Source organism: Plutella xylostella, chromosome 31 (genome assembly GCF_932276165.1).
Source record: "Plutella xylostella chromosome 31, ilPluXylo3.1, whole genome shotgun sequence".
In the NCBI taxonomy this organism is placed as follows: Eukaryota; Metazoa; Arthropoda; class Insecta; order Lepidoptera; family Plutellidae; genus Plutella; species Plutella xylostella.
In genome coordinates this window covers 780,733-807,128 of record NC_064011.1, presented here as the reverse complement: position 1 = coordinate 807,128, position 26,396 = coordinate 780,733, and the positions used below count along the sequence as shown (strand labels likewise).

The 26,396-nt window shown below is 37.9% G+C and overlaps 3 protein-coding genes across 3 annotated transcripts in view; all 3 read left to right on the top strand.

Annotated features, from left to right (window-relative positions):
- Nucleotides 1-26,396, top strand: part of LOC105393095 (nephrin) — a 134,888-nt gene that overhangs the window by 15,698 nt on the left and 92,794 nt on the right. The window contains exon 2 of the mRNA XM_048632169.1: nucleotides 23,378-23,630. Within this exon, the coding sequence (XP_048488126.1) occupies nucleotides 23,591-23,630 (40 nt within the window). The 5' untranslated portion in view covers nucleotides 23,378-23,590. The remainder of the gene's footprint in view (nucleotides 1-23,377; nucleotides 23,631-26,396) is intronic.
- On the top strand, nucleotides 1,836-7,918 carry LOC125491085. Its single transcript, XM_048632168.1, has 2 exons — nucleotides 1,836-2,311; nucleotides 7,200-7,918. The coding sequence occupies exon 2, from the start codon at nucleotides 7,328-7,330 to the stop codon at nucleotides 7,703-7,705; it is 378 nt and encodes a 125-aa protein (XP_048488125.1). The 5' UTR covers nucleotides 1,836-2,311; nucleotides 7,200-7,327; the 3' UTR covers nucleotides 7,706-7,918.
- LOC125491086 lies at nucleotides 2,310-5,220 on the top strand. Its single transcript, XM_048632171.1, has 2 exons — nucleotides 2,310-5,091; nucleotides 5,205-5,220. Exons 1-2 carry the CDS (start codon nucleotides 2,723-2,725, stop codon nucleotides 5,218-5,220), a joined length of 2,385 nt encoding a protein of 794 aa, XP_048488128.1. The 5' UTR covers nucleotides 2,310-2,722.

The following is a 26,396-nucleotide window of genomic DNA, read 5'->3' as shown; positions in this document are numbered from 1 at the left end:
TAGTCGTGGTTAGGGAGTTGGTAATAGCGTGCGGGTTTAGTCACGCACGCGGGATTGCAAGCCATTTTCCTGCTTCCCGCGTGCGTATTCCACGCGTTACAGTGAATACGTGTATAAAACGAACAATTGAGCTTGTTATGCGTGCGGGGCAACCCCGCGTGCGTGAATTCGCACGCTATTAAAAATACCCTTAGCGCTGCAGTTTTGTTTTTCCGAAGCTTCGCAGAGCTGCGGTAACCACGACTCTATTATATCTCTATTATATGCTCGACTCTATTATGTTAGCTAGTTTTAAGACAATATGGGTACTGCATTACCTGAAATAAATGACTATTTATTTATTTATTTATTTATATCGTACGTTTGTCGTTCGTCGATTTAGAGAGTGACCCCGCAGCATCGCTTTAACAGTTCTACCATAGCTGTACCATCCAGAATACTGACCACAGCCTCATAGTGGGTGGACCGTGGGCGCCGGACGTTGAGTAATGGACTTATGCAGGTCGCGACATGGCACAGGCCTCTTGAAGGCCTTAGCTTATTGCAGGAGAGTCGAGGCGGCGGCGGCGTCGCGGCGCGGGCGAGGCGGCAACTTGACATTGTAGAGGATGGTGCTGGTATATCAAGCCGAAAGGGTGTGACCCCCTGAGTAACGTTCGGCTTAGGTAGTAATAAACCCTTTTTGCAAAACCCTGTATATGAGACGTAATTATGTGTATCTTAAGCCGATGCGACGCTACTACGATGCCGCCTCGACTCTTGCAGTAGGTTGACCTGAAGGGCCTAACCGGGGCGCAAGACGCGCGCGACTAGACGTGGTAAAATACGAGAAAGACCATGTGATGAGAGCGGATGATCACTACAATACTACTGATGTCGATTCTGAAGGCACGACTTCAAATTTCTGAGCTGTCAAACTAGTATGTTTCAAAAAGATACCGTTTCAAAACAACCTGAAGAGATGACGAACAATTTATAATAAACATTTATCTAGAAATTATATTAGTTACAGAGTTTAAATTAGACAATTATGAAAATCCGCTCTGAATTTCATTAAAACCGTTTCAATCAAGCATTCTGTCAGTGACATATCAGCCATAGGAGACTAATGCCGTTAGCTGATACCTGATTGGTCGAATGAATCCGGCAGTGATTTTCCACCAATCATAGCTTAGCTAATTACAACTAACCTTAATAAGCCTGGAGCTAAATTGGAAACGATGATAGGTTGTTAGGGTTTGACAGAAATCAAAGTTACCTACTATTTACATATATCTCAAACTTGTTTTAACAATGATTTTCGGATTAAAATGTATTGAATTTGTACATCGTAAACGTTATTTCGTTTTGCTGACTTTAATCAGAAAAGATGTCAAATAAAAAGCAGCTTTTGACTAAAATAGAAAAATAAAAGAGAGCTACATGTATTCCATAGACCTACTACATGATGTATTCTGTAATAGTCGATTGTTACCCCCCAAAAAATAATATTCTTAAATTAGGTAAGTTATACAAATGGGCCAATACAGCGATTAAGTTTAATTGGTATCGTATTTATCTATTTCAAGGACAAACCTGATCAAATAAACTACCACTCAAGGCCATAACTTAATACACAAATCCGTCAAGGCTGTTTTTCTTTCGTAAAACATGTTTAAAACAAGAAAAAAGAGAAGGCCTTTGCCCAGCAGTGGGAAAATAAGTAGGATTTATAAAAAAAAAAACATTATCTTTTCTGTCATCGAAGGAAAACAAAATTAACTAGTGTGGTTACGTGTCCAAACTTAGCAATAGTGTTGGGACCTCACTTAACTGATCTACTGAACTGGAGTTAGTGTCGACGCACCTAACGCCATCTGTTGGCAGCCGCGAGAACTAACGACGACCATGGAAGGGATGCGCGAGGGCCGGCGGCCGCCACCCTCCTACCAGCACCGTCACTCTCTCATCTACCTCGACTTCACACATTGCCAATTACTTGTACCTCTGTATTTTTTGAAAATTATAATAAATTTAAATTCAAAATTAAACAAATACCAAAATTCATTGAAGAGTTCCCTGCCCGCTGATAGCTAGCCTAGGATCCAAGTCAGTAGCCGCAACATATTGGACCTCCATCGCCGGACTCATCGCAGAACCAGCTCAGCATCACGGTCAGGCCAGTAAACCCTTCCTTCCCTCCTCAACCATTCTTCGATTTGTGCTAATACAGTGTTTATGTGCAAATTCCAGTGATTACCTACATACGCGCGACCGCTACGGCTGTCCGAGCGCCGACCGCGCGCCACGTGTCGAACCTTCTAGAACAACTGTGAGTACTTGCCTTCTTTCTTTCGCAATCCACCAAAATGCCTAAAAATAGTGATGAATCAGTAGGGAGTGATAATGCGGAAGATATTATTAGGGATTTAATAAAAAAAGAGGGGTTGTTAAGGGTAAATTCACATTATTTTCAAAACACGTGCAATCTGTAGATGGGGAAACATTATCAGAGTTACAAAAAGCAGAATTACAAGAGCGGTTAAATAAGTCACATCCGTTGCTTGATCAATTTAATGCTATTCAAGATGAATTGGAATTGTTAGTGTCAGAAACTCAGTTAGAAAAGGAATTAATTGAACGGGGAACCTTTGAGAACCAATACTATGCTATAGTAGCTAAGTGCAAGTGTATTTTAAAAGAATCCTTGAAACCACATGGTCAGAACAATACTTCTAGAAGCATGATAAAATTACCTACTATCTCATTGCCTTCCTTTGACGGATCGTATGATCAATGGCTTGAGTTCCGTGACACCTATTTGTCGTTAATTCACAATAGTATTGATATTGATAACGTGCAAAAATTTCATTACCTACGTTCATCATTAACAGGTAACGCGCTTCAAGTAATAAAATCGCTCGAATTCTCTTCTGATAATTACGTAACAGCTTGGGAGTTATTGCAAAATAGATACAATAATAATCGTTTGCTAGTCCACAATCACGTAAAGGCTTTGTTTTCAACGCAATCATTGCATAAAGAATCCGCACCCCATATACGCAAATTAATAGATAACGTTTTGAGAAATATGCGCGCTCTAAAAACTTTAGGCGAACCTACGGACTCGTGGAGTACCCTCATAATATATATAATTGTCTCAAAACTAGATTCTGCAACTGAACGGGAGTGGGAACTTTATAAAGGCACTATAATTAACTCTGAAGGTGATTCCGATATTAAATTGTCGCTTGCTGATTTAATTAAATTTCTTAAAGACCGGGCCGATGTACTGGAAACGATTAACTTGTCTCAACAAAATAAAAGCACACAAAATGACAATAACTCTAAAAAAGTTACGCCCAATGTACAAAAATCACACAGTTATGTTGTCACACAAAAAAATAATACTAAACAGCCATTAAATTCATCTCGCTCTAAACGTTATTCATGCATTATGTGCAACGCAAATCACCCGCTTTACTCTTGCGAATCGTTTCTTAATTTATCGATAGCAGATAGGGTAAAATACATAGAAGATAAAAACATTTGTCGCAATTGTCTGCGCGCCGGTCACGCGGTAGTCGACTGCTGGTTCGGGCCGTGCAAACAATGTAATAAAAAACACAACTCATTAATTCATAACGAATGTGTAGACTCTGGTGCATTAATATCTTCAGCAGTTCTCACTTCGCAAGTGCAACCGCAGCCCGAGGCGGCTACGGCAGGCTCACAGCCATTGCAATCCGCATCTCACACAACGCACACGTTATATAACGTCAATAATAACACAGATCAAGTGTTATTGTCGACGGCATTAATAGAAATCGCGGATTGTAATAATAAATATCACACAATTAGAGCTCTTTTAGATAACGGCAGTCAACAATGCTTTATCTCAGAAGCTGTATGTAAACAACTCGGCATTCCATTGATACAGTCCACTGTTCACGTCACAGGTGTAGGTAACTCCGTCACCCAGTCCACACAATCATGCGAGGTTCAAGTACGATCTAAAACTAGTTCATATCTCACACGCTTTAATTGCCTAGTTTTATCCCGTATTACCGCGCAGTTGCCATCGATAGGCATCAATCATAACTTGCAAATTCCAGAAGACATTCCACTAGCAGACCCAGAATTCCACTCCCCTGGTCAAATAGATTTATTGATAGGAGCCGATAAGTTCTGGGACCTATTAAATGACGGTTTAATTAGATTAGCTAAAGGTCCGTTTTTGCAAAATACAAAGTTAGGATGGATAATTTCCGGTTCAATCAATAGTAAGCACTCGCGCATTAATCGAGTGCATTGTAACTTTACCCAGACCTTAGACGCACAACTTAAGCAATTTTGGGAGTTAGAAGAAATTACTTCATGCAATAAACTCACAAAAGATGAAGCGGCATGCGAAAAATTATTTAAAGAAACGACTTTACGCGACGATACGGGTCGTTTTTCAGTGCGCATACCGTTATGCGAATCAGCTGATGTATTAGGAGATACATTTAGTTTAGCACAAAATAGGTTTTATGCCCTTGAACGTAAATTAAACCGATGCGCGCCCGAATATAAACAATTGTATGTTGACTTTATGAGCGAATATTTAAACCTAGGTCACATGAGTCTAATTGATGAGTATGCCAAGCCATGCTACTTTCTACCACATCACGGTGTCTTCAAAGAAAGCAGTAGCACTACCCGTCTGAGGTGCGTTTTCGACGCAAGTGCTAAATCGTCATCAGGAAAATCGTTAAACGATATTCAATTAATAGGGCCTGCTTTACAAAACGATATTTTCTCAATTTTATTGCGGTTTCGACAATACAAATATGTCGCATCTGCCGATGTGGAAAAAATGTATCGACAGATTTTAATACAACAAGACCAACGAGATTTGCAATTAATTCTTTGGAGAGAAAATCCATTTCAGCCTTTATGTGTATATCGTTTGAACACAGTTTCGTATGGCACGGCCTCAGCTCCATGGCTTAGTATGCGCTGTCTTAAACAGCTCGCGACGGAATGCACGGATGACGTCATCTCACGAGTCATCAATGACGATTTTTTTGTCGACGACTTAGTAACAGGACATGATGATAAGGAACAGCTGTTACAAATATGTAACGGGGTTTCAAATGTATTAAAATCGGGCTGCTTTCATTTAAGAAAATGGATTTTCAATTCAGACATTCAAAATTCTAAAAGTATATTTTCGTCTAAAGATCTATCGCTCGGTGATAATTGTCAAACGAAAACTTTAGGTATGGGGTGGTTTAACAATTCCGATGAATTAAATTACTCGACAAGACACGTTAAAGACATAACTCCTGTTACTAAACGCACAATTTTGTCTACAATTTCACAAATTTTTGACCCGCTAGGTTTGCTGGGCCCTACTGTCATTATAGCTAAGATTTTAATGCAATCTTTATGGCTTTTGAAGGTCGGCTGGGACGACCCGTTACCTACGAACACTTTAATAAAATGGCATAATTTTGTTGATAAACTAAAATATTTAGAAACAATTCGTATACCTCGTCACATTAAAGGCGATAATTGTTTACACACAGACTTACATATTTTCTCTGACGCGTCACAGGCTGCTTATGCGGCGTGTGCTTATGTGCGTACCTACACAGATAACTTACCTGTAACAGTGCGATTGTTGTGTGCGAAAAGCAAAGTAGCACCCGTAAAACCGGTTAGCATTCCTCGTTTAGAACTATGCGGGGCGTTACTAGGTGCACGATTATACGCAAAAATCACTGAGTCACTCAGATTAAGTTTTAATAAAGTGCATTTCTGGACTGATTCGACTATTGTGCTTGGGTGGCTTCGAATGTCACCAAGTTTACTTAAGACATTTGTGCAGAACAGAGTAGTGGAAATCAATGAATTAACTGGCGATTCGCAATGGTTTCACGTGGCCGGTAAACAGAACCCGGCTGACATGCTGTCCCGCGGGCTCGCGCTGGACGAGCTGCAGGCGGCGGACATGTGGTGGAGCGGCCCCGAGTACTTACGTGATAACAACTTTAACCCGTCACAGGAGAACGTCACAATAAATACTGATAACATCGAATTACCGGAATTAAAGTTAGAAAAAACAGTATTGGTGAGTCACACTCAGCCTGAAGAGTTTCCTTTTCACCGTTACTCATCTTTCGTTCGAATGCAACGCATAACTGCATACATTTTGCGTTTTGCACACAACTGTCGGTCGAAAATAAAATCAAATCATATAGTCGGTGAACTAACGGTAGACGAGTTAGATAACTCCACTAGGTGTTTAGCTCGATTGTCTCAACAACAATCATTTCCAGGCATTGCAACTGATCTAACTAACAAACGCAACGTAAAATTTCCTAGAAATATTTCTAGTTTAAATATATTTCTAGATCAACATAACCTCATTAGGGTCGGAGGCAGATTAGGTAACTCCGAATCTTTTTCATATAACAAAAAATTTCCAGTTTTGTTATGCTCAAAACACAACTTTACTCGGCTGCTATTTATACATAAACATTTAGATTTGCTTCATGCAGGGCCTCAGCTGTTACTAGCCGCTATAAGGGACAGTTGGTGGCCGCTTAGGGGACGCGACTTAGCTAGACAAACAGTTCACAAATGTGTTAAGTGCATGCGTTTGAAGGCAAATACTTTACAGATTCAAATGGGTAATTTACCTACTGAAAGATTAGAACCTGGGTTTCCTTTTATGCGCTGTGGCGTTGATTATGCTGGGCCATTGTTCATATTAAATCGCAAAGGAAGAGGAGCTAAATTAGAAAAATGTTATATTTGCCTATTTGTATGTTTTGCGACTCGAGCCTTACATTTAGAATTAGTAACCAGCCTTACTACTGAAGCATATATATTGGCAATTAAAAGGTTCATTTCTAGGCGTGGGAAACCCCTAGAAATCAATTCCGATAACGGAAAAACGTTTGTAGGCGCTTTAAAAGAATTTTCAAAATTTTTAGACTCAAGTCAAGGTGACATAATTAATTATGGAGTAAATAATCACATTAAATTCACATTTATACCACCATACTCACCGCATTTTGGTGGATTGTGGGAGGGGGGGGTCAAGTCTTGCAAGTTTCACTTACGGCGAGTCGTAGGGAATGCTAACTTAACGTACGAGGAGATGAGCACAGTATTGGCACAAGTTGAAGCTGTCCTCAACTCCCGACCCATGTATCCTCTGTCCACAGACCCCAATGATCTACTCCCACTCACACCAGCTCACTTCCTCATTGGCCGACCGCTCACCGCTCCAGCTGGCGAAGACCTGACGGCTACTCCAACGCTGCGCCTATCACGCTATGATCGCGTGGAGCAGATGCGGCAGAACTTCTGGACGAGATGGTCGAAGGAATACGTTTCTGAACTCCAGAAGAGAACGAAATGGCAGACACACAAACACACCCTGATCCCTGATACCCTCGTCCTAATCAAGGAGGACAACGTACCGCCACTTCAATGGCGCCTGGGACGAGTGCTGCAGACCTTCGCCGGGGGCGACGGCATCTCACGCGTGGCCAGCATCAAGACGGCCACAGGCATCATACAGCGGTCATTCTCCAAGATATGCCCGTTGTTTCCTCAAGAAGATGACCCACTGATGACCCATACACCTCTTTGGAACCAACCGGGTGCTTCCAAGGCCGGGGGCATGTCGACGCACCTAACGCCATCTGTTGGCAGCCGCGAGAACTAACGACGACCATGGAAGGGATGCGCGAGGGCCGGCGGCCGCCACCCTCCTACCAGCACCGTCACTCTCTCATCTACCTCGACTTCACACATTGCCAATTACTTGTACCTCTGTATTTTTTGAAAATTATAATAAATTTAAATTCAAAATTAAACAAATACCAAAATTCATTGAAGAGTTCCCTGCCCGCTGATAGCTAGCCTAGGATCCAAGTCAGTAGCCGCAACAGTTAGTGACTCAAAGATAGTTCTCAGCTCATAAAACACAGTGGAACTATAAACGTTTTCCAATACGTTATATTACTTTTCAATGGCTGCTTCAAAACTAGGTGGAACTTAATTTATAGGTACAGTCGAGTGAGTTTGCAAGCAAAATTATTTACTGAATACCTGATAATTGTACCTAACTGTTTGGACATAGTGTCATTTACTTTTATCAAGGAGCGGTGGTAGCTCAGTCGGGTGAGCGCCCGCTTCTCAATCAAGAGATGCGGGTTCGAATCCCGGCGCTGACATGTACCAATGAGTTATTTGAATTTATGTTCAATGTATGTCATCGCTCTTACATCATCGTGAGGAAACCTGCATATCTAGATTTAGCATCAATCTAGATATGTGAACTCACCTTACTTACACCCCCACAGAGAATAGAATAGAATACTTTTATCAAACAGACGAATGGATCACTGAGTACGGTACGTTATTAATTGAAGATATTTAAATTTCTTCTTTATAGTAGGTACCTATAAATTATTAAAACTAAAGTAGTATAATGTACAAATGACTTGAATTTTTATACCTGGATGTATTTTTTCAAAATCTATAAAAGGGCACATAAGCAATATTATTTTATTTGTTGCTTATGTTAGCCCGACAAATCCATTCTAAAGCTTACTCAGATCGCATCCTAACTAATTTTATAAATGCGAAAGTATCTGTGTCTGTCTGTTACTCTGTCACGCCAAAACTACTGGACGGATTTTAATGAAATTTGGTATACACATGGTCTAGACCCTGAGAAAGAACATAGGCTACTTTTTATCCCGAAATTCCCACGGGAATTTTTTTTAAGGCGAAGCGAAGCTCGCGGGAACAGCTAGTCTCCCATAAAAGATTAACTCCAATTTGAATGATCTAGATATTCTAGAATATTGTAGATCATTCGCACCCCTCCCTACAAGCCATTTGTTGTTGTTAAACCCGTAAACGGCAATATTTTACTGAATGAAAGTCAACTTCTATAGAAAGTTCGCTGCGCCCCTAGTAACCCTGTATGGGTGATTCTCAAATGACGCGATTTAGGTATGTCCAAGCCATAAAATACATGAAATTGATAGTTTTATACCAGGATGTATTTTTTTTTAAATAATGTATCTTGTGACCGTTTTTATACATTAGTAATGTAATGCATAAATTTATAAAGAAAGCTACAATGATTTTTTAAAACTCAATATCATAAGTTCTTTGGCGCGTCCTTCACTTGATTTTATTTTTAGGTCAAGAAAAACTCACTTTTTAAAGTAAAATAAGCTTATGATTTATATGTTATCATTATAACAGATACTTATGGTAATTGTAAATTAGGTTTCTATTCACTCTTAGGTTTAGTTTTCAAAAATATAACGCATTCAATTTTGTCCGAGAAAAAAAACTAACTTCTTTGGCGTAACGATACCGTCTTCCTACTCTGCGTTTAAACGATCACCGGACATAATCACCATGCGTCCCTCACCATTCAGTCCCCCACTATCTTCGACCAGAAGCAGAGGAGCGTAAGTTTACGGAGTATGACGAAAAATTTTTTTTTTTGCGCCATAACCGGTTTTGGTCAGTTACTAGCCTAATTTCTTCGATTGTTACATTCATGCTATTATTTGTTTTTGTTGCATACATATTTTTGTCCACGTATGTCTATTCAAACAGTATGCACGTGTCAATAAGAGGTTCCAATTGTACATCAGCTTTCTGTAAAAATAAATTTTAAGTGATGATTTCTAATTTCGTTGGCAATAATTTCTTTGGATTTCTTTGGCATTCTGCGCCAACGAAATTAGTTTTGATACAAAGAAATTAGTATTGAGTATGAAACACCATTAATAACGCTAACTTTATGCATTCAATGTCTATTATGGTTAATTCTCTCATCATCATCATCAGCCAATAATCATCCACTGGACATAGCCCTCTCCCAAGGAGCGCCACAACACTCGGTTCTCGGCCTTCCTCATCCAACTTCTACCGGCTACCCGCCTAAGGTCGTCAGTCCAGCGGACAGGAGGGCGTCCCACGCTGCGGTTGCCTGTTCCTGGTCTCCACTCGAGAACTCGTCTACCCCAACGGTTATCGGTTCTTCGGCAGATATGACCAGCCCACTGCCACTTCAGCTTGCATATTTTGACAGCTATGTTGGTAACCTTAGTCCTCTGACGGATAACCTCATTTCTGATACGATCCATCAGAGAAACCCCAAGCATAACTAGAGAGTTATGCTTGGGGCTACTATGGAGAGCCATAGCACGCTGAGCGACTTTAAATCGGTGGACCAGTCCTACCGTCAGTGTCCACGTCTCAGCACCATACGTCATCACTAGCAGGACGCACTGGTTGAAGACTTTTGTCTTCAGGCTCTGAGCAATGGATGAGGAGAATATGTGATGAAGTTTCCCGAATGCAGCCCAACCCAGTTGGATGCGCCTTGCAGCCTCCTTGTCCAAGTTGCTTCTGCCTAGCCGAATAGTCTGCCCGAGGTAGACATATTCATGCACAACTTCGATTGTTGCCTCACCAACGATGACCGGCTCCGGTTTCATGTGAGCATTGTACATGACTTTCGTCTTGGCCAAGTTCATACCGAGGCCTACACGTCGGGAAGCAGCATTTAGGCCACTTAGCATCCAGCTAAGTTCGTGCAGAGATTCTGCCATAATAACGATGTCGTCCGCGAAGCGGAGGTGTGACATGTACTCGCCATTTATACATATGCCATGTCCTTTCCAGTCCAACGTCTTAAAGACATCCAGTGAATTGGTGAACAGTTTCGGAGATATCACATCCCCCTGTCTCACTACACAGGTCTTGTCTTGTGGTCCTGTACTTGGACAGTCATAGTAGCGGCATTGTACAGACACCTCAACACCTCGATATAGCGCCAGTCGATTTGGCATCTCTGCAAGGATTCCAAAACTGCTTAGGTCTCGATGTAGTCGAAGGCTTTTTCATAGTCCACAAAGGCTAGATACAGAGGCTGATTATACTCTTCGATCTTCTGTATAATCTACCTTACTGTGTGGATGTGGTCTATTGTACTAAAGCCTATTTGAAACCCAGCCTGCTCCGGGTGCTGAAACTCGTCTAACTTTTGGGCAAGACCATTCGTGATAACCCTTGAGAACAGCTTGTATACATGGCTTAAAAGCGAGATCGGTCTATAGTTCTTCAGAAGGGTTTGGTCACCCTTCTGAAGAACTGTAGTCCTCTCTAGAAGCTGGTGTTGACAATTCCAATTTGGTGCAGTGTGGGACGAAGGGTCGACTTCACCAGACATCTCCTCTCCAGCTTGAAGTTGATGTTCAGAGTGCCTCGGAGAAGTCGGTGATCACTCCCAGTTTTAAACCTATTGATCACTGGGACATATCTGAAAATGTGCAGCTTGTCAGTCATAATGAAGTCTTTTTCGTTTTTCGTCCTACCATCGGGGCTTGCCCATGTCCACTTCCTCTGGGGCCGATTCTCAAAGAATGAATTCATCAGAAAGAAAGCCCCTCCCTTTCGAGGAAGTCTACAAGAATTTGCCCTCTCTGGTTTCTGCTACCAAAGCCATGATGTCCTACCCTCGATTCGTCGCATTCTTGTACTCCCACTTTGGCGTTGAAGTCCCCCATCACAACGGTGTATTGGGTCCTAGCAGTACACGTGATGCCCTAGAGATATCCTCGTATACTGCTTCGACTTCTGTGTCACCTTCAAGGAATACCTCTCGGTTAGTTTAAGTACTAGGTACGCTACCCGATTTGACACACTGCTTATCTCCACTACGTTACGAGGAATCCTCCGCCACCTTGGGACAGTTGGTCGCCCTCCTGATGGTAGAACATGTGGCCGGACTCCAGGGACATCGTGTCCTCGTCCTCTTTACACTTTTTTATACCGGTGACGCTGCTGCCCATCGCCGGCCTATGGGATTTAGAGTAGCTGTTTTTGGATGGTTATACTGCCATCATCCGGTCGCCAGAGCCTCGTCTGTTAGCAGAGTGCACCACGGGCAGGTGAGGTTGGCAATTGGTTCATTCGGATGTTTAGAACCCTTGCACCTTTACGTGATCAGGTAATTATGTTAAAAACAAATAAAGATATGCGTGATTTTTAGTTTTTTTGTGTATTTTTTGCAATCTACGTATAAAACTAATTTCTTAAAAATAATTTCTAATTTCTTTGTTCTTAAAACTAACTTCTTTGGGACCTTTTATAATTTCTTTGGTGTGTTTTCTAATTTCATTGGTGCTAATCTAATTTCATTGGCCCAAAATTGTTTAAAATCGCTGTAACTTTGAATCGGCTCGATAGATTTCAGGGCCAATAAGAGATAACTAAAGAGGTCTAAAGCCTCTACAATATGTGGGGTATAATATTCAAACAACATGAAAAAAAAAATGCGCCAAAGAAATTATGCTTTTGGAGCCATTTTGTGAGAATCACCCGTATTACATACGGGCGGTATACAAAACTCCTCTCTATATTCGCCAGTGTTTTAGCAACATATGCCGAGCTTTAACCTTTGTTTTATTTTGAGTGGGTCGAAAACACTTGACGTTATAATTATTTTCGCAGCTGTTAACTAATAAATAGGCTACGGTTTTAGAATGGTTTAATTTAATAACTCGCTTGTTGACTAATTGGTTGAGTACTTGACTAGGTACCTACGCCAGTTGCTAGTATTCAATATGATTTAATTACCTGCATGTAGGGTGGGGTGACGAGAGGGTTGAAAGTAATTGATTTAAAGAAATCCAGAACAGTTTAAGTCACAAATTTTCTACTCGTATTTATAATAGAAGTCCATAAAATTTTACGTACTTACCATAATTACCTCTTTTAAATCACCCTATAGCTTTGATTGGGTTATAGAAATCACACGCGCGGCAAAGTTGGTCATTAATAATATAGTTGTGATCAAATAGAATTAAGATATATACATATATGCACGACTGTAATCCCCGAAGGGGTAGTCAGAGGTGGCTCACAAGCGAGCCACCCACTTTTCGCAGCACATTTGTACTCACGTGATAGGTTGCGAACCATATCGCCGGCGCCGTTTTGGAATAAGTACAATGCACTTAGGATACACATCTAGAATCTAGATGTGCAGGATTCCTCACGATGTTTTCCTTCACCGTTAGAGCGATGGTATACATTGTACTTAAGTTAAAAGAACTCATTGGAACATGTCAGCGCCGGGATTCGAACCCGCATCTCTTGCGTGAGAAGCGGGCGCTTACCCGACTAAGAAAAACTTTATTTCTTTTGGATCATTAAAATTATTACTGTGAAGAACAACCCTTCAAGGGTATCTCATTTTCAATTTGGACTTCGCCAACTATTAAGAGAGTAGGAAGTTGCGACTCTAGTTTATATTTGCATTCGCTATCTCAACTCTTTCAGGAAAATAAACTTCCTTACCCTAAAGGTAGATTTTTCTGACCCAGTTTCAGTTTTTAGGTTTTTAGTCGTAATAATATATTTTTTTGTATTTACTGTTCAACACTGAGCGAGTTAAAGTAAATACAATAAAATACACACACGAGAAATTAAAAATTTCCACTTACAAAATGTTGGCACCTAATGGCCCCAAAGTTTTTAAATCATTTACTTAATTAACAATTGATTAAAATATTCACGTTTTTAGTTGGTAATATTCTGAAGCGCTGTTAAATTAATATTGTCATTAACCTAGCCTTTTTCATTTAGGAATAATTTGGTGCTATTGTCACTGCATCTTTTTTAGTGCTCGTGAACGTATATTAAACAACTTCTCTTTCAGAAATGACCCTATGTCGTGGTAAGAACTAATGTTTTAATGGTTCATTCTGCTGTAATTACGCTCCCATTGTACCGGAGTTACAGAAACTTTAAATCCCACAAAGTTGTCATAATTATCACGTAAAACCCTTACATTGGAAAGGTAGACAACATTAACTTAGTTTTGTCGCATAGGTGTATCATATTAGTTGATATTTCGATATAATATATAAGTTATATATAATACACTAGCTGTTCCCGCGCGCTTGGCTTCGCTTTAAAAAGTTTTCCCGTGGGAATTCCGGGATAAAAAGTAGCCTATGTTCTTTCCCAGGGTCTAGACCGTAGGTATGTTAGACCAAATTTCATTCAAATCCGTTCTGTAGTTTTGGCGTGAAAGAGTAACAGACAGACAGACAGACAGACACAGTTACTTTTACCTTTATAATATTATAAGTAAGGCTAAAAAAAATAGGTATATAGCAACAAACAAGCGTCATCTTTCGAAGGAAAAGGCATCCAATTCGACTCATCCGTCTATGATGCTACAGAGTACTATATTCAACGTATAAAATTAATGTCAAGAAGGGCCAGATATATCTGTGGTAGAATGTACAAAAGCTCCAGACTTTATTGATCCAGAGCTGCAATTAATCAAAGAGATAGCTTGACTTTTGACTTACGATGTTTCTCGAAAACCTTAGCATAGTTTTTTGCTCTTTTTATTCTTTTTTTTTGCTTGTATAATCCATTTGACACTGTCTAGAACTCTAGAGCATGCGACGCTGACGCCATTTTATAGCAAATAAATTCATATTGCTCAGTTCTCAACATCGAAAATTTAACAAGGATTAATAAAAAGGCCTTCGGGCAGCTTGAAAACATCTGACAGTTGGGTTGCCTACTTACCCGACAACTCCAGTGCATTGTACTCATTCAAAAACGGCGATACGGCTCGCGACCTATCACATGAGTACAAATGTACAGCGAAAAGCGGGTGACTCACCTCTGACTATCCCTTCGGGGATTACAGTCGTGAGCAAGTACATGTATGTATGTATGTATGTATGTAATAAAAAGGCGTATTGTATTAAAAGCGTTGACTTCCAAACATCAATTATATACATTTAATAATTCTATAAAATCGTTTTTTACGGATCTTCGAAAACGTTGTACAGTTTATAATGCTCCTTTCGTACACGCCCTTTACTAAGCCCATAACAGAGCAATAAGCCATTGAACAACGAGAAAGTAATAGCGAAATCATCACCGAAAATACAGTCGCAACACAAAATTATAAAACGGCGTCGGCAAATAATTTATGACTAACTACAGATGTAGGCAGTTTCTTAATCTTTGGAACAATTTCCGCCAGTCCACTTTCCCCCCCGTAATAAATTACAGGTCTTTGTCCGAACACAATTAAGTGTTGCCAGCTCGAAATAAATGCGAAACGCTCCCTTATTCTGAGGAACGCAGCATTCTGAAAGCGTTAATGAGGCTTCGACGTTGTGGAGATAAGGCGACGACGTTCATAAATCATGCAATTTTGGCATAAAACGAGTGGTAAGGGCTACTTCTTTTATACCCCTGCTTTCCTGGTATCTTTCGCAATCAGGGCAATGAGTTGCATCTTAGGAGTACTAGAAATTTCATCATCAAAATATTATGTAGAATATTGTGGTATGATAACTGAAATGATACCAATTTCTGGCTCCAGCGCAAAAAATTTGATCCATCGATTTAAAACTTTTATTAATAATAACCAGCTACACCATATTCATTCTAGCTGGAGTGTGAGCAATGGCACCTCGTTAATTTCGGCTACACCCGGCCGAAAAGCCGAAGATTTTCCCGTAACTATTAACTATTTCAGTAAAGTAGACTGATTTTCAGACACGTGAATACCTGGCTCAAAACCACTGACATTCTTGAAACATTTTGTACTAGCATTTGTACACTACACAAGATAAAGACAAGAAATTACATTAGACTTGCGTTCTTAGAAATGAATTTATTACAGTATGTTTGTTATTCTTTTGGTATGTTACTTAACTGTGTGTGTTTACCTAGTTGTGTTAAGCCATCCTGTTTATATTAAAATATAAATTAAGTATTATAATATTTTTTTACACTGCACCGAGCACGACTCGCGGCCACCTGATGAAAATCAGCGTCACAGGCTTCTGTGACATTATGTTGAGACGGTGACCATTTTGTTTGAGACACTTTGTAACCTAGTGTATTTTTTTATTTCTTTGATTTATATGTTTTGTGTCTTGGACGAAATAAATGCCTTTTTCTTTCTTTCTTTCTTTATTCTTATCGTAAAATTATAAGGAATTCACAAAGACTCATTGTTGTTAGATGTACGATACTAATAACATTCAATTTATGGATAAAATTATAGCTTTATGATTGTTTAAACTATTTTTGAAATAACTCCTTCTTACACAATACACATAACATATATAATTACGCTCACGACTGTAATCCCCGAAGGGGTAGTCAGAGGTGAAAAAGTGCATTGTACTCATTCAAAAACGGCGATACGTCTCGTGACCTATCACGTGAGTACAAATGTACAGCGAAAAGCGGGTGAATCCTTTATTGTAAAGCCTACTTTAATTTGAACAATAAAGTATTTCCTCCCTATAAAGTTTTATAGTAGGTATAGGAAGGAAGAATATAATAAACGACGTAGTATCTGTGTCTTATAAATAATACTATTCCGCCATTTGACAGACCCGAGGCATAAATAAATCTTGTATCTTCATCGTTGTATCTTTGTAGGGTTCAGGATTACTATTCTGGAATTTTCTGCGATCTAAAGTCTGTTTTTAATCTCAGATACTAAATTGACAGATTCGGAACCGTTCATCAACCGTCGATTGTCCCGCGATTAAGTGACATATCGTTCTATTGGATAAATCGTTCAGAATCTGTCAATTTAGTATATGAGATAAAAAAATATAGAATTAAGAAAATGCAACTTTTTAATGCAGGCAAAAATAAGGGGCTGTGTTAATTTTACAAGTGTAGCTTATGTGGCTATGTTTGGTTGGCTACGTACCTCTATTGCTAGATATAGGGAATCATATATAATAATTATCGAAAGAAAACATCGTGAAGAAAACCTGCATACCTACCTAGATTTAGCATATTATCTAGATACCTATGTGAACCCACGAACCATCAGTGAAGCAGCGTGGTAGGAATTAGGAATTGGTCCAAGCTTAGGAAGGGAGTTTAGACCTTGAGGATATATTATATGCGCAAAGATCCCATTCTTGAGAGCCACTTACACCCCCACCAAGAATAGAATAGATAGAATAGAATAGTACGTTTTACAGAATCAGGCCATTAACCTAATTCGGTGTCGGGCGCCACAAATCGTCCCTTATATTATTATTGGAATTGCGAATATCAAAATATACCACAAATTGGTGTCTTTCTCTCGTATTTGCTCAAGCCGGATTATATTAATTACGCGAAAACTGTGGAGATAATGAATTGTTGTTATTTTGTTTGTTGATTGTGGGATATTTTCTGAAGGTTAATATTTTATAAAAATATAATTAATATAGGTACCTACATCTAAAATTACTTACCGACGTAAAAAAACTCCCGATATTTATTGATGTGGATATATTTTAACCGATTTTTACATTGCTTTTTATTTATTTGATAGAACCATTATATACCCTCTCTAACAAGCTACTCAAACTTGCAATTATATTATATACACAAAATCTTTTTCGACCTAAATAGACCAAAATATACACCCAGATACACAAGCCAAACTTAAAACCCCCCGATATTACCGTCTGGGTTACGTGAAATTGGAAAGTCAAAATGAGAACCCAAGAATGAGTGAAATTACCTCGATCCAGATTATACATAGCACATTAATTGCCAAAGATTAGTTTCGGCCCAATCTTAGATTAACAATATACGAACTAAATGGTTTGTCACATACAAAAACAAAGCAAAAAACTGTCCGCATTTTGTTTAGGTACTGTCAAACCGTTTTAAGTTCAAGCTAATGACAAGCATTTTACCAATGAATAAAATACAATACACAATACAATACACTTTATTTGCACCAAGAACAAAAATTACAAAAAAAACAAAACTTAAAAAATAAAACAGTACAAAAAGGCGGCCTTATTGTTTATATCAATCTCTACCAGACAACTTTTGGATGGAAGACAGTGTGTCTATATACGATTGTGAGGTAGTTGTGGTGCAAATATATAGGTACATATAAAAATCATAACTATTTTAACCGAACTAATTGAAAATAAGAGCTCAGTGGTAGAAGCGTGGTGTTATTTAGTTGTCGAGACGTTTCTTTTGCACTGAAACTCCATCTCGTTCGTATATTGTTAATCTACGTTTTCATCCCAACCCTTAACTGGCTCATTTGTGCTAAGCATCTGTCAAATGACCTCTAAGACCGGGCATTAGGGGTGGGAATTGCTTGGACGTGGCGGCCATTTTGTTTTACCAGTTGCGTGGACGGTTAGTTCGACTTTTGAATTGGTTTTCGGTTTTGGCGGTAGTTTGAGAATACCGTCTTTAGATGAGTAATCAGGGTAATAGGTAGTGGTTGTGTCATTAGGGAATGGTTTTGTAAACATTATGACAGTATATAAGGCTAGTTTTAGTCATTATAGTTTATTAAGAGTGTAGTATACTTACTTAGGTTTAGGTTCTTTATTTCATAATTATACAATACATGACAATTCTTTTGTATAGCTCCATATAAACATCTTAATAGTCAGAAGTCAAAACGAAGTAACCTTGTTACTTCGATGTAATTACACTCACGGGCAATGAAAAAGTTCCACTCACAAAATACCGACACCAAACGATCTGAACGTTTTCAGCAATTTAATGTAAATTTTTAACAAAATATAACCGTTTTTAGTTGGTAATAATTATTCTGATGCTCTGTTAAATATACTTCAATGTTGTAGAATGTGTCATTAACCTAGCCATTTACGTTTAGGAGTAATTTGGCGCTTTTCTCAGTGGAACATTTTCATTGCCCGTGAGTGTATTAATGTCAAATTCCATACAATCCGAATCCGAAAATCGTTATCAAAACAAGTTCGCGATAGGTATATAGAGAGCCAGGCTAGGGCAGTCAGCGACTGACAACTAATCTGACTGGCTAATCCTGTCACCACGGTGACAAAACCCAGTCTAACTCTAGTGCTTGTCTCCAACACAATAAGAAGAAGATACAATACCTACTAAGTTTTCACGCCAGTGATAAAAACACTCTCAATATCATATTTCACTTAGCAATATATCGTGACCTAAATAGAGGGATGTTGAGTATATTACCAGTCTGAAGTTAGGCACAAAAAATATATGACAATGAAGACAAATGATTTTTCTTTACTAAAGTTTCGAGTACTTACCGATTTTGTTAATATTTTGGTTAACTCTTGATCTAGAATATTCTAGAACCTCTTCAAAATGTTCCATCGTCTTCTAACTAATAAATAAATACACAACACAATCTCTCTCGATACTAGACAAGCAATCTAAAATTCATAATTATACACTTTAATAACTAAAACTTTTGTCTTTAAACTGAAGTCTAATCTCTTCCCGAAAGCCACAGACAAACAACGCACCTTATGACCCCTCGTTTTCGATCAAGGTTAAAATACACCATCAATATCTCATTCCACGTATCGTATTGACCCAAATAGGGGGTCTGGAGTATCATAAAGTAAGTGGACAAAGAACCTCACGGAGGACCCCAGTAAAGTTTCCTGATAGAATCGTCACAAACTATTGTGTCGTGATATTTATTGTATGCGTAGATTGGGGTTTTCTCAAACACTGCTGGTTTTAACCCCCGATACAAAAAGGGTTGTTTTAAGTTTAACGTGTCTGTGTATTGTGTGTGTCTGTGGTAGCAATTGTCGTTTTGATGACGATGATGATGAATTGTCGCAGGAGATGATGAATGTTTAATCATATCTGGAACAACGAAGCCCCTTTTACTGCCACAGCGAAACAAAACTGCCTTAGTCGGGATGAGAACCCGGATCCTTCAATCATTATCCAAACTTTACCGTTCGTTCGTCGCACACAAGAACTGCATTAAAAATAATTTATCACCATTACAATAATAGATAAAATATACAACACTTCTTGAGCAGCAAAGACTATACTGGTTCTATTTATTTATATCTTATATCGATACGTTGATAGTCCTAGAGCCTGCCGTTAGAGGGTAAAAAACCCTTCGACTCGGACGACCGGTGCGGTACCCGTAAGACTTGTGTGTTGGGCCCAGTTTAATTTTATTTTATTTACCTTGAGTTTGGGTAAAAAGGTGGCTTCGGGGTTTTTGTTTTCATATAAAATGTTTACTGGTAGTACTGAAAAACAATGATTTATTAATACAAATATTAATCTACCTCATGGTTCGTCAAATGTGTTTACTACAATATGTCTTAAACTTGAAAGCGGCTGCCTGAAAATACGGTATATCATTTGTTAACAAAATTATATACCTACCTCAATTACAGTAAAAATCTTTATTATCCCCTATCGTTTTATTAGACATTTAATACATTTTATGAGCACTTGCATCATCGAAAAACAAAAGACTCCTATCTCACAAACCACCACAGAAGCCCAAACCACATCTGACCTAAACAACGAAAAAAAAACCTGCAATTACCCATCGAACCCTTCGGATTCCGTCCGAGCCCGACTCAGAAAAAACAACCGACAGTCGTGCGACTCACGCACACACGCGCACGCCGGATGTACGCACACAAACGCGTTGTGTGTGCACGCGACAGGTTGTAGGGTAGCTGTTGTAAGGTGCATTTTGACGCGTGGCGCGATTTAGGGGCGTAAGCGGGGGGCTTAGTCGGATTACGCTGGATGGTTTATGTTTTTCGCGAGGTTTTTGAACTTTTGCTGCTGAAAAATAGTGCTTTGGAATGGATGGAACTTGTATGCTGTAATTTGGTTTGCTGTAGTGTGGTAAAAAGGGGCGTAATAAGTGTTGACGTGTATATTTATCTGTGTGGTGTATAGTTAACCCGCGGATAGTCGCGCGTGGGTCGAAAAGACCCAGCACTCTATTTATACCTCGATAACTTTTAAAATATTCGATATTACTAACTGGCGTGCTTAGTACCTTTAAGTTACCATATAGACTAGCCGCACTCCCTTCCCCGACCCGTTTGCACGCGGCACTTGGACAGGACGGACGTTCAAAGTGAGTATGGGTCTTTTCGACCCATGAGCGACGCTTTGTGTCAGTATTATTTTTATGATATTTTTTTTTTATTTTATTATTTTTTTCTTTCAGAAATGTCACGTAACCTTTTAAACCATCGTTGTAGAGATCACACTGCATTTTTATGCATTCATTGTAATCGGAATATGTGAAAATACTGAAGAAAATACCTAATCATATACTTAATCAATATAAGGTAGAAGTAATTTTGTATGTAAATTTATGTTAACTTTGAAGGCTTATTGTTGAAATTTTTTTTAAATAAAAAGTTGTTTTTTTTTTGGTTACGTAGAAGAATGGTTATTAATTTTGATAAAAATAAGTTTTTTTTATTGATAACCATAAAATTAATAAATATAAGCTGTAATTTATGTTCCTATGTAGATAAATAAGAACATGAAGCATACTACTTTTGAAACTGTCAAAACACATTTTTTTATACATAAATACATAAATAATGTTGATTTGAATATAGTTTTATTACTAACCTTACGTTTTATATACAATAATATCTAAATTCTCTTTTGTTTCAAGAAAATAAAGCAATTTACTTTCGGGTCTAAAAGACCCACACGCGACTGTTTGTGTCACGAAATTTGACGCGAGCACCGGCGGGTTAAGAAATATATGGCCTTATCTGGTATTCACATTGAAGAAGTGTTATTAATTTGACATTTCGTGGCTGGATTTGGAAGGCTGAGGACAGAGTCTAGTGGCGATAGTCCAGCAATGAAGCACGGGCTGATGATAATGATGACTAGAGTTTAGGCGCAGGACCAACGGATTTTAAATTAAAAATAATATTAAACTAACAACCTCAAGTTCTCCCACGCATTATTTAATTCATAGTTTTGCGATAAACGTTACAGAGGGAAAACTATTAATTAATTACCATAAATTAACATGGAACAAGCTTGTGCGGAGATAAGTTCGCCACACCGACACATAAATTCACATCGGTTGATGTGACATTTCTCGAAATAATCGACTCAATAATATCACAGTTTAATGGATCATTTTATCTTAGAAAATGTAAAAAATATTACAGCAATAGCTCGAAAAAGGCCGGGTGTCTTTGAAAAAAGTACAAAACAGAATAAGTTCACGATATCGTGAACTTATTTGACAACAATTTTGGGATTCAAAATGAACTTGATACTATTAAACTAAATGTTATTTCGTTTCGTTTTCACAATAGGGTCCCAGGCAAGAAACTCCTGCCATCTTTTCAAAAGAGAACTTCCATATAGCAACATTATGTATACATGTATACAGTTGAAGATAATGTTCTACCTAAAAATGCAGTTTGTAGCTACATAAATTTTATTGAGTTCGCCAGACGATCCCAATAAAAGGCCTATGTCCACCAGAATACTAACATGAACAGCTAATGACGAATCCGCTTACATCCTAACCCTTGCGCCATTCTTAGACGGATCGTATTAAAACTAGTTATTATCAGACTCAGAATTTATGTAACAACGTATGTAGTTATATTTATCCTTTAGTTAACCCGAGTTTTAGCTCCTTAACAGATTAAGTGGCTATGCGCGATGACATTTGGAAACCTGATAATATCTCAAGGAATAAATATTTGATATTTTGTATCAAAGAAAGTCTATCCAATACCACCTTTTGTGGTGATAAAAGGGTAATATAAGACCTTCTAATGGTATGTCAATAGCAGTCTGAAAGCCTTGTGTATTTATTTTCGTTCATTAGTGAAATAAATTGATACAACTAGATATTATGTTCATCATACGTTCATTCATCCCAAAAAAATAAAACTATGATGGGCCGAACACATAGCACAGCATAACACGTAAAAATGCTATACTGTTTGATATAGTATTTGACAGATTCATAAGGTATTTGACATTGTTAAACCTTTGTTTTTAATCTTAGAGGTGAAAACATTGCATTGTGTCTCTAGTTTACATGACAACATAAATATAATTCAGGCATGTTTGAATTCAACTTAAGATCTTCTAAGAATCTAGACATATCCCTCTCATCGTTAAAAAAATCTTTTGTGTTGGAACTTAATAGAAGTGATTGTTATTTCTCAAATAATAATCTAAAATGATAATAAGTATTATTATAGTGAAATTACGGCCATTATTATGACCAACCACGTGTAACGTCTTTTAAGTTTGACTGAAAAGGAACGCTCATTTAAGTCTTAAAATGTTATATTTAATATGATACTCGTACCTACTCGTATTCTCTATAAATTTTGGGTCCCACGGAAAATATGATTTTCGATTTAAAATTTACAGAAATAAACCTGTTCGATCCAATATTTTTGCTGTTTAAACTTCAAAATATATATGTAGTATTCAGTGGTAAAATTAATGTAAATGTCTCCTTTTTTCGCAGATTTTGTGCCAAACAAGTGCCAACGAACACAATGCAAGTGAAACCACAGTGACAGACGAACAGCATCGCTTAAAGTTTATGCTTGTTTAACAAAACAGTAGTTAGTGAATCAAAATGTACAATTTGCAGTGCCGGTGATGTTAGACTCGTGAATTTTCTAGATTATGTTGAGTCCTAACTCTAGTGTTTGTAGTTATTATTGTTGTTATCAAAATGTGCGCGAAATTGTTGCACGTGGTTGCTGTTTTGTGTGGTAAGTTTTTTTCGTATAATATTATTATTTATTAAGTGTAGTATAAGTAACTACTGTGTGTTCTAACGAAGGTCCTGGGTTCAATTCCCCGGACAAATTGTCTGTGAAGCCAAATAACTAGTGGTTATTATAATGCCTTCATTATTTTTTTTTAAACTGATAAATTTCTATATTAACTGTCGTTGAGCAGATACAAATCGGTTACATTGACTTGATCATCGCCTCATCATTGATAAAATTTCCACCTCATAAATGAAGAGAAACAGTGGAAGTTACCCAAAACCTATGTTCATCAATCATCCATATTAACTATTAACTTGGTTTCCCTCCAAAAACTTCTCACCTATCACGTTTCTGACCTGAAACTATTTTTAACTTAACCTGAACACTGAATTCCATTTAACTCATAACATTTAACCCGTATCATACGTGACTTGGCTAATTACTGAAGGGTTCTACCGTGTAAAGATGATTTTCATTACCTATTACAGTTGCTAGGCTTCAGTGATTCGTCGGACAATCCTAACTAATATTATAAATGCGAAAGTAACTGTGTCTGTCTGCCTGTTACTCTTTCACGCCAAAACTACTGAACGGATTTGAATGAAATTTTGTATACATTTGGTCTAGACCCTGAGAAAGAACATAGGTTTTTTATCCCCGAATTCCCACGGGAAAACTTTTTAAGGCGAAGCGAAGCTTGCGGGAAGTAAGCTAGTAGTTTATATATGAAAATGAAAATTCCATTTAGTCCGTAACATTATGCAGTATAGAAAAATAACAAGAACTCAATTTCTTATTTATATTAATTTCAATTTGGACTTAGATAAAGTGTATAATTATAATTTTAATTTTTAATAATGTCTACTGATTAGCGCGAGCATATATCTAGCTATAAAAGCCTTATAAGAAACCGTATTTCTGTTTATTTGATTGTTGGATTTTCACTAAAATATGATACCGCTCTTGCGCTGCAAGCATTAGGTTCAAAATGTATTAATGTTGTTTTGTATTTGTGATGTGTTTTCTTTTAGTAAATAAACGATGTGTCTATGTCTATGTCTAAAATATTTACTGATTGTGTATGTATTAGATTAGTTTTGTTTCAAATTAAATAACCACCCGTGGACGAATTGAGAGGCTCCCTTTTTTAAGAAGTCGGTTAAAAAAGAACAAAGGTAATTCCTATTCAGTGAAATTGCCCCCAAATATCACTGGCTCCTCACAGGCAAAACTAATTAGCTACCTTATTAGAGAGGAGAAGAGGAGGCATTCGTTTACGTTAATGTCTAATTTAAGAGTCTTTGTACTGGGGGCAGGTAGGATCCACCATTTTGAATTTAAATGCACATTAGCTTGGGTATTGTGGGGTTCGGTAGGGTTTGCCGCTAGCGTTGGGTATGACAGATATAGCTGGTATATACTTATCGTATTTTTATAAAAGGGATTTTAGATAGTTAGGTATATAGTAGTGAAAAAGGCCAAAAAAATATTAATTTTCGTCAAATGAAAATATATTTTTTTTAATTCGACTTTCGAGCAATAGCTAAATAGCTAGTGTAAATCTCATTTATTAAGTGAAATAAGTAATAAACATTATAAATGTGTAAATCGTCTATATTATTGCCCGTATAAATAAATGCTATTTTCCAGCTGACAAATTGAAGTCTTGACGTTGCTAATATTAAATTTTGTGCCTTCAAAATGACAATGATGATAATAAATAAATTTAAATAGTCTTAGCTGCGTCACTATATTCGAAAGGCAATCTCGAAACGTCCGGCCAGTACCAAGGTTAAAAAAGATCCAAAGGTAAAAAAGCAGGTACTATTTCTAACAAAATGTCTTGTCTTATTCTCCAAGGAAAGCGAATTAGTCCCGAAGAAATTAGAGATACGGGATTGGTTTCCACTCTAATGAATTGGTTCTGAATATTTAATGGTTTCTCTTGACATACATACACAGTATTATAGACACACACACAAACTTACTACACGTTAAACATACAGTAAGTTAGACAATCTAGACACATACAATACACTTTATTTGCACCAATAACAAAAATTAACAAAAAAAAAACAAATAAAACAGTACAAAAAGGCGGCCATCTCTACCAGACAACCTTTGGATGGAAGAGAGTGTCTAAATACGATTGTGAGGTAGTTGTGGTACACATAGTCCTACCCGAAATAAAAAAAGGGTGTTATCATTCATTTTTGTTACATTGTGTCTATCTATGGCCATATTGCATGGAATGGATAGAGTGACACATAAGTTCGCGTAACTATTTAATAATCTGTTGTGATACGAAAGAGTTTTGTTTTAATATGTGTGTTTTTCAACAGTTTTTTTCTGTTATAGGTATTTATGTTGGGCTGAGATCCACAGCTTTTTAGAAGTGATACACATGTCGTGTTCAACATTGGCTAGCTAGATCATAAAAATAATAATATTATGGATATAAATCCATTTTGACTGCTTTCTTATCTCTTTCAACTCAGTGTATTCCCAAGCTGAGTTCATACAGCAGACAGTTACAAAACCGTACCACTTGTGGGAAATAACTTAAAGACTTCTATTGTTTTATAGAAACTCCCTTCTCCACTGCAAAACCGCTTTTATCACGGCGGAATACACTCGGTATTGCAGTGAATAGAAAGGTGTCCCACGGGTAGTTTTAAATCGAGCGCCGTATATCTTTTTGTATCATCTTTCTGTGGGGTTTTTGTACTTATTAATAGATGGCGGAGTGTGCTTTTAATGACT

What these genes read in the sequence shown, in the direction of transcription:
- LOC125491086 (XM_048632171.1), top strand. Translation starts at nt 2,723, where the DNA reads ATGATAAAATTACCTACTATCTCATTGCCTTCCTTTGACGGATCGTAT.
- LOC125491085 (XM_048632168.1), top strand. Translation starts at nt 7,328, where the DNA reads ATGCGGCAGAACTTCTGGACGAGATGGTCGAAGGAATACGTTTCTGAA.